Source organism: Scardinius erythrophthalmus (genome assembly GCF_964197995.2).
Source record: "Scardinius erythrophthalmus genome assembly, chromosome: 15".
NCBI classification, from domain to species: Eukaryota; Metazoa; Chordata; class Actinopteri; order Cypriniformes; family Leuciscidae; genus Scardinius; species Scardinius erythrophthalmus.
Window position 1 is genome coordinate 34260522 of NC_138235.1, and position 9796 is coordinate 34270317.

Consider the following 9796-nt stretch of genomic DNA (forward strand, 5'->3'; position numbering starts at 1 on the left):
AAGTTTGGGTTTTATTTGAAAGAAATAGAATTTTTATTTAGCAAGGATGCATTAAGTTGATCAAAAGTGAGAGTAAAGGCATTTCAAAAGATTTCTATTTCAAATAAATGCTGTTCTTTTGAACTTTCTATTAGAATGCTGAAAAAAATGTGTCATGGTTTCTACAAACATATTAAGCAGCACAACCGTTTTCAACATTGATAATAATAATAAATGTTTCTTGAGCAGCAAATCAGGTCCGTGTTCAGGTCCGTCCATCTATCTCTCCATAAAAAAAAAATTAAAAAACGAGAATTCAGCTTGATTTTATATTTTTAGATTCAGGGGTAGAAAATGGAAAAACCGTAAAGAGGGCTGGGTTGATCTTTGGTTGACCAATCAGCAGAATTGGGCGTTTCATGCCCGGCCCATGTGGAAATCGAATATTCAAGCCTTTATCCATTTTCTAGCCCTGAATCTAAAAATATAAAATCAAGGGGTAAAAATCCAAGGGTAGAAAATGGATGAACGGTAAAGGCCCTGTCCCAAATGGCACCCTGAGTGCCTCTCATGGTCTTCCTCTAGTCCGCACTTTCGTGACGTAACGCCGCTTTGACTGCTGGGTAGAAGTCTGCTGCGGAGCTTGCATCAGTGCAAAAGTGTACATCGAGGGTGCAAATCGACCTCATAGGGACCTATAAGAAGCACCCTTCTGAGACCTAAAATGACAAATGGGACACCCTACGCCTACGGTCTCACGGACTTAACCGATACGCGGAAGACATTGTAAGTCCACAAGACCGAAAGTGCATTTGAAGTGTGCCATTTGGGACAGGGCCAAAGAGGGCACGGGTTGATCTTTGATCGACCAATCAGCGGAAAGGGGCGTTTCATGCCCGGCCGTGGAAATCAAATATTCAAGCCGTTTATCCATTTTCTACCCCTGAATCCGAAAATATAAAATCAAGCCGAATTTTCGTTTTTTAATTTTTTTGAAAACACGAAAACTAATAAATGAGACGTTTTCTCATTTTTCTACTTTCAATATTAAATAAAAAAAAACGACTGAACAAATAATACCCTGATTGACACGGCCCAAATCAGCATATTAGAATGATTTCTGAAGGATCATGTGACACTGAAGACTGTTGTAATGATGCTGAAAAATTCAGCTTTGATCACAGGAATAAATTAAATTTTACAATATATTAAAATAGAAAACAGTTATTTTAAATTGTAATAATATTTCACAATATTACAGTTTGTACTGTATTTTTGATCAAATAAATGCAGCCTTTTTGAGCATAAAATATGTCTTTCAAAAACATTCAAGAAATCCAACCAACCCCAAACTGTAAATCAGATTTGTACGATTTTTTTTAACACTAGGGTTACAACAATATTATAAATTTGGCTGATACAGCTGAGCTGTCTAAATAAAAATAAATAAATAAATAAATAAAACACTAAAAACTAAACTTAATCATTATTAATATTACATGTGAATTTTTGCATTAAAACGTGATCAGATGTATGAAAATGTTTTATGATGTAATTAAATTATTCATTTTTAAAGATTAACTTTAAATTACCATTAGTTGATATCTAATATAAATGTAAAAATAAGGGAAATTAGCATGCATAGACAATTGCATAATTAAATATTCAATAACAAATCATAAAGAAAAACTCTACTATTAGCCAGTAACTGATATGGTCCTGATATTATAGTGCATCCCAAAAAAATACTTATTTAAAAATACTTCCATGCAGACGATCTGGCTTCCTGTAGTTGGATCTCAAACACACATGAACCAGCTAATCAAGGTCTTTACGTTCACTTGAACATTACAGCTAGGCGTATCAAAACTCATCTCTGTAGGAAGGAAGATCTCAAGAATCAAGCACACTTACTTAAATTCATCAATCTCCAAGACCCCTTTTCAGAATGGTTCTGCTCGACCAGAGTTTTTGCTTCAGGAGAGGTCATATTTTTTCCAGAAATGATTTGTGGCAATTAGACCGAGTCGCACGTTAAACCAGCTCCGTCACTAATTGAATTAAGACACTCATTGTCTCGGCTCACATCAGTCACTGGAATAATTCAAATGGCTGCCCCTGGGAAAGAGAAAAACAGAGCATAGAAGATTAAATTAAGCATTAGACCAACATAGCACTAGCATGACAGTCTTCTTCCATTTTCAGAAATGATGTCCTTTGTGTATGTCACAGGCTATTTATGGTAATCTACTGTGAGGATTGAAACAAGACAGTTGTAGGAATTTTCCAAGTATTTACTGACAAATCCAATTAATATTGTTACATTTATTAGTAGCCTCATATGGACCTCATTTTGCCATCTTGGTGACATTTAGTTGGTTTTAATTTTATGTTCATAGTAATAATAATAATCTTAGAATGTTTATTGGTGGATGGTTTGTCTGGCATGTGTTTTTTTTTTTTTTTTAGGGGCGAAGTAGCTCTAACAAGTGCTGAAGCACTAAATATAAATGCACTAAATATTTATAAAATAAGGTGTAATTTTCAATGCACTTTTTCACAGGTGAGCTGAATTGATTTACTGTACCACAATCAACACATTTTTCTTACTTTGTTGCTGTTAGTCACCAAGGTGCAATCCTAGGATTTAATGTGAACGAATACACACTGAGGATGGAGGTGAGATGAGGTGATATAAAAATATGCAGCGAAGTTCTGAAAACACCTTTAGGAAGGATGTGTTTCCATTAATCTCCAGCTTCCTCTAGTGGTCTACTCGCAGTATTGCAACTGAGAACCAGAAGTTGGCTGGGATCAGAGCTTTTTTTGAAGGGACAGTTCAGCCAAAATAATTCTGGCATTATTTACTCACCTTAATGCCATTTCAAAGTAGTATGATTTTTTTTTTTCTAATGCAGAACACAAAAGAAGTTATTTTATGACAAGGTGTTGTATGCTGTTTTTGTCCATACAGTGAAAGTCAATGGGGTCCAAAAGTTTCAAGCTACAGAAAAGATGATACTGAGCAATATATAAGATTATTCACAACAACTTAACAAATGAAGTCTTGCAAAAACACTTTACATTACGAAATATAGCTCTTTAAACCTTTAAATGTTTTTGTTGTGAATAACATACACTATATTGCCAAAGGTTTTGGACGTCTGCCTTTACATGCACATGAACTTTAATGACATCCCATTCTTAATCTGTAGGGTTTAATATTGAGTTGGCCCACCCTTTGCAGCTATAACCGCTTCAACTCTTCTGGGAAGGCTTTCCACAAGGTTTAGGAGTGTGTTTATAGGAATTTTTGACCATTCTTCTAGAAGCGTATTTGTGAGGTTAGACACTGATGTTGAACAAGAAGGCCTGGCTCACAGTCTCCGCTCTAATTCATCCCAAAGATGCTCTATGGGGATGAGGTCAGGACTCTGTGCAGGCCAGTCAAGTTCCTCCACACCAAACTCGCTCATCCATGTCTTTGTGGGCCTTGCTTTGTGCATGTCATGTCATGTTGGAACAGGAACATCCCCAAACTGTTCCCACAAAATTGGGAGCATGAAATTGTCTGAAAATATCTTGGTATGCTGAAGCATTAAGAGTTCCTTTCACTGGAACTAAGGGGGCCAAGCCCAACCCCTGAAAAACAACCCCACACCATAATCCCCCCTCCACCAAACTTTGCACTTGGCATAATGCAGTCAGGCAAGTCCCGTTCTCCTGGCAACCGCCAAACCCAGACTCATCAGCAGATTGCCAGACAGAGAAGTGTGATTCGTCACTCCAGAGAACACGTCTCCACTGCTCTAGAGTCCAGTGGCAGCGTGCTTTACACCTCTGCATCCGACACTTTGCATTGCACTTGGTGATGTAAGGCTTGGATGAAGCTCCTCGGCCATGGAAACCCATTCCATGAAGCTTTATGCACTGTTCTTGAGCTAATCTGATGGCCACATGAAGTTTGGAGATCTGTGGTTATTGACTCTGCAGAAAGTTGGTGACTTCTGCACACTGTTCCCCTCAGCATGCGCTGACCCCGCTTGATTTTATACAACTGTGGCCATGGAAGTGATTGGAACACCTGAATTCAATGATTTGGAGGGTTGTCTCAATACTTTTGCCAATATAACTTTTTGTTATCACTGATTATAATACAACATTAAGTGAAAAAAAAAAACGAATAAAAAAAAGATAATTAAAATATATTAAAATAAGATTTTAGTGTTTTTAAGAAGTTTTTTTGTGTGTTTTTAAGAAGTTTTATGCTCACCAACACTGTTTTTTTTTTGTCAAAATACAATAAAAACACTAATATTGTGAAATATCTCTACAATTTAAATTATTACATTTAAGCATCATTACTCCAGTATTCAGTGTCACATGATCCTTCAGAAATCATTCTAATATGATAATGTGCTGCTCAAGAAACCATGACCAAGCAGTTTTTTTCAGGATTCTATGATGAATATGAAGTTGTTTCTGTCAGGACCACTACCGTCAAATATGATTGACAATTAGCATACAGTTTGGATTGGCGGTATGGTTCCGTTCTGGGCGAGAACTCCCTGCGCATCCGTGCAGCCTAGCATGGATAAGAGCAGGGAGAGCAGCAATAATCCCCCTTGAGGTAAACAGAACAGAACCAACATGAAAATTTGCAAATATAGCCTATTTAATTCAAGATTTTAAAATACAACATTATTCGATAATTATTCTGATTCAAGGGGAATCAGAATGTCAAATCCTGACTGGGCGAGAGGAGGAGCTGGGGATGGAGGAGGGTAATTAGCTCCTGAGAAACGCGATAGCTGCTGATAATACTGAGGGAGCTTATATATGTAAATGGTGATAGTCGTCGTATTACTATAGGTAGATGTGGATCAGCTAAGGGTCAGCTGATGCAAGCTTGACTAACGTGACCTGCCAGACGCTTGATAACAAATCTTTTGTAACATTATAAATGACTTAACTGTCACTTCTGATCAATATAATGCATCCATGCTGAATAAAACTATTAATTTATTCTTCTTACTGATCCCAAACTTTTGAACGGTAGTGTGCATATAATGTTATAATACATGCTCTCCACAATAGTTCTAAACTTTTCCATTGATCTCTTTCAGGGGAAATGCTCTCAGATGTGCTACAACATCTTCATAGTGGAGACGGTGTGCGTGGCCTGGTTCTCCCTGGAGTTCACGCTGCGCTTCATCCAAGACCGCAGTAAGCTGGCCTTCCTCCGGCGCCCGCTGAACCTGATCGACGTCATAGCCATCCTGCCCTACTACATCACGCTGGTGGTGGACAGCACCTCCACGGGGGAGAAGCGCTTGGGCTCGGGCAGCAGTTACCTGGACAAAGTGGGCCTCGTGCTGCGGGTCCTGCGTGCGTTACGCATCCTCTACGTGATGCGCCTGGCGCGGCACTCGCTCGGACTCCAGACGCTCGGGCTCACGGCGCGCAGGTGCACGCGAGAGTTCGGCCTGCTCCTCCTCTTCCTCTGCGTGGCCATAGCGCTCTTCTCCCCGCTCCTCTACCTGATCGAGAACGAGGCGGCGGCCACGCGAGAGTTCAGTAGCATTCCCGCCACGTACTGGTGGGCCGTGATCACGATGACCACGGTGGGTTACGGCGACATGGTGCCGCGCAGCATCCCAGGACAGGTGGTGGCGCTCAGCAGCATCCTCAGCGGGATCCTGCTCATGGCGTTCCCCGTCACCTCCATCTTCCACACGTTCTCGCGCTCCTACGTGGAGCTCAAACAGGAGCAGCAGCGGCTGCTTCAGCGCAGGACTCACTTCCTTCTGCGCAGTCGCATCGCGGGACTCGGCAGCAACCTGTCGGTGGAGAGCGACGTGCTCTTCCCTAGCGTCTCGTCTGACCACAGAGACAAAGAGGAGTAAAAGTGCAGGACTTAAGTGGAATGAAAAGCTTTTTTATATATATATATCTTGAATGTTGTTTTCACATATTGTCCATCAACAATCCATTAAAAGACTTTTAGGGAACGTTCCAACAGAATTGATATCTGAACCGTTCTGATCTCGCTAATCAAGGTCTTTGGGTTTATTTGAAATTGAATGACTTGATCTTAATAGAATAGGTCACCCAAAAAAAAAAAAAAATTCTGTCATCATTTATCCACCTTCATGACATTCCAAAGCTTCTTCTGTGGAACACGAGAAGATCATTTCAAATAATACATTAGATGTCCCCCCCCCCCCATTCAATTACATGACTTTTATAATTTTATGTCAAGTCACCTTTGTTTTAAATAAGCTTTACTGTGATAAACAGGAAAATAATTATGCAAACAGAATTAAATTCTGCTGTAAAGCAGCTCAAAAAAAGACAATAGCGTCATAAGTCAGTTCAGTTTAATAACTGAGTAAAGTTTATAGAAATATGGAAGGAGTTGAATTCAGCTAGAAAGCAATGATGTCATCATCCAGCTCTAGGAACCCCAACTCCATCGGTCACAGAAATGGAGAACAAAACCTCGGGAGAAACCAGGCTCAGTCGCATCAGATCCAGCTCCTTGCTTGAAGATCGAAAATGATCGGAAATGTCCTTAATAAAACTATCTTAAAATTTCACAAAATGATTCATAATGACTTTCGAAATTTGATTAAATGATTAAGTCATTGATAGGACTTTGCTTCTTCTCATGAACGCATTATTGTTCACTAAAATTAAAAGTATTAAAGCTCATTTTCGGTGATTGAAAGAAAGCTAAAATAAAATATAAATGTTAGATGAAAATCCTAAACTTAAACTTGGCAACTGATTGAAATACATAAGATTAAGTATTAACATTACTAAAACTGAAAAATAAATAAGATATGCTGAAAAAAAACTCAAACACTAATAAAAGTGACAAAAGCACTTAACAAAATTACTAGAACTTAAACTAAAATTAATTAAAATAAAATGAAAACTTAAAATATACAAATGGAAGCTAATTCAACATATACATAAATACAGTATAATCTACAGTATATACATAAATAATAATATACAAGTAATACTAATCCACATCATGGTCAGTGAAGGCATTTGGCAAAGTTTTCAGTAAAATAAAATTAAAATTTCAGTCTGTTTCTAATGCAAAGCTATCATATGACTTGAAATATAGTCATATCAACCACTTTTATGATGCTTTTTGTCATTTTCCAGCTTGACAGGTCCAGTTCCCTTTCACTTACATTATATTGAAAAGAGTGGACTGGACAGGCCATGGAAGGAAAAGAAAGTCATGCAGGTTTGAAATGACATGAGGGTTAAAAAAATAATGACAGAATTTGTATTATTATCATTATTAATATTTTTGGTTGGGTGAACTATCCCTTTCAGAAGCAAAACTGAACTTGTCTGTTTAAATTCATCCATTTCTTTTTCTTGTTGTTGTTGTTCAGGCTGCTTTTCAAAATCTTTCTGCCTACAGATGTGGTCACTATTTACGTCCTCTATTGGTCAAACATGTTTTCACTATGAATTCACACCAAATTTCAATACACAGCAAGTGGCAAAACTTCTACACATATGCTTGTGATCCCGGTCTCCCACATTTGCATGCATAAATACAAGTGAATGCTAAAACAAGGTCTAGTCTAATCGCACCTTAAGAACAGGAAATCATTTTGTAAGACGGCTTATTTTACATATTGTCCATCAACACCCCACTCTGTTGAATCAGCACATGTATTTTCAGTACTTTAGTACTGCATGAATATCTTCCCTTTGTGCATATTTAATTCTAACATACATAAATCACATCAAACACTAACATATCACTTGAATGATGTAAACACCAGGGGGCAGCATTGGCAAATCTTTGGAAATAAACTAAGATTTTCTGTAAAACAAGAATATAATGTGCAAATGGAGGAAGACAGCTGGAATAAGCCTCAGGCTATAGTTTCTGGTATGTATGTAGCTTTCAAAATCTGATGAGACTTGTCATGTTATAGAAAATGGCAAGCTGAAGGCAAGCGCTCTCAAAAGAAAATTTGAAATCTACTTAACGAGTCAAAAACTAGTTCCTAATATCCAATGAGTAATGTGCATATGTCTGAATTCCTCTTCTTTATGAAGATGCTGGTAAAACCTGCCTGAGAGTAAAAAAAAAAAAAAAATCCTGAGCTCTGAAAGTATATAGGCTAATACATTTTTTTAATGAATGTGTACGTTGCTTATTAAAAGCTTAGAACTAGTGATTTATTATAACTTAAGATAAAAAGTTAGAAAACAAGAAAACAACATAGAAAACAATCTAAATTGTAAAAAACAAAAGGCTTTTCCAAAGCCACAGCACTAACTTATAAGAGGTTGATTCTGCCTAAATGTGATCATCGCTAGTGGAGTAATATTTAGTAGACCTATATAGACGCATTTCATTTTTAACAAATGTAGCTACTTTCTCTCTCAAAATAAGACAGTAGGGAAAGGCTGGTTTTACCCGTGTCTTTACGCCATTGGTTGAATTATTTGATTCAGTGCAGTGGCTTGAATCTTTTAAATCTGTTCCCAAAAGTTAAATTTTGATTCGCCACATTACGCCAGTAGGTGGAGACAAGTGAGTGCCGTTCACTCAGCCGATTTAAAACACTGAGTCGCTCACGATTCGCATTCAATCGGTCACTAGTCACTTTTAGATAAAAAAGTCGGTCATTTTTAGATCAAAACACTAACTCGTTCAGTAAAGGGGTGTGTTCGTTCATCAGTCTAACCAATGAGCTTTGAAAGCATAAGATCCCACCCTCCCTTCAGAGCATCTCCAAAGCCACACCTCCTTCAAAACACATGAATGCACACAGCAGAATCTGCAAAGCATCACAAGAGACGATGTTAAATTACCTCATGTCTCAAATAACATAACATAGTGTTGTTATTGAAATGTATACATTTGTGTCACAAACCGCTCCGACTCCGAGTATAACGTCACAGGTTTTCCATCACTTCCAAATTACAATGGCGGGAATGCAGCATAAGCCCATTGTTTTGGTTCAGTGATGATGTCTGCGCGAGAAGGGTGCGCGGAGGTATGGAAATATGATGACAGACAGGTAGGACATCCTATCATTGCATTCGGGCCGAATGCAATGATTGGACGAACATTTTATGGTCCTACGCCCAGACGATATAAATACATTTAGACCACCTTACTTGTTGGATGTGAAGATTGTTGGATGTGAAGAGACTTTAAATCAACATAACAAAAAATGTTTCTGGAACAAATCATCTACCATACCTTTAACTTAACACAAATTATTCATTCGAAAGACAGGTTTGTTCAAAAACGAAACCCCACTTATATTTATATTTGTCAATAAAAGCTTTTGCGTTCGCCATATTTATTCACATTTATGACAGACTTGACTATGCAAGCCGTATATATATTTTTTTAATTTAGCACCAAGCAATCTCAAAATGACGTTGCGGGTGCCCCAGATCCAGCAATAGGTGGCCCAGTTACCTTATATTCTCTACAGAGTCATGTTAAACCCCATTCCAGTCTCTCTCTCTCTCTCTCTCTCTCTCTCTCTCTCTCTCTCTCTCTCTCTCTCTCTCTCTCTCTCTCTCTCTCTCTCTCTCTCTCTCTCTCTCTCTCTCTCTCTCTCTCTCTCTCTCTCTCTCTCTCTCTCTCTCTCTCTCTCTCTCTCTCTCTCTCTCTCTCTCTCTCTCTCTCTCTCTCTCTCTCTCTCTCTCTCTCTCTCTCCTGCAGTTGCAGACTTGTCTCTGCTAGTCAAGTGTAACGTAGTAAAACAGTGTCACGTCAACCGCCCTGCCCTCCCCTCCCTCCCGCCTTCAGTTT

General features: G+C 38.4%; 1 protein-coding gene across 2 annotated transcripts in view; it reads left to right on the top strand.

The window, feature by feature from the left end:
• kcng1 (potassium voltage-gated channel, subfamily G, member 1) overlaps positions 1-6092 on the top strand; it is a 97892-nt gene extending 91800 nt beyond the window's left edge. For both annotated transcript variants that reach the window (XM_081386154.1, XM_081386153.1), the window contains exon 3: positions 5106-6092. In XM_081386154.1, coding sequence (XP_081242280.1) covers positions 5106-5885 — 780 coding nt within the window. In that variant the 3' untranslated portion in view covers positions 5886-6092. The remainder of the gene's footprint in view (positions 1-5105) is intronic.
• Positions 6093-9796: the final 3704 nt, after the last annotated feature.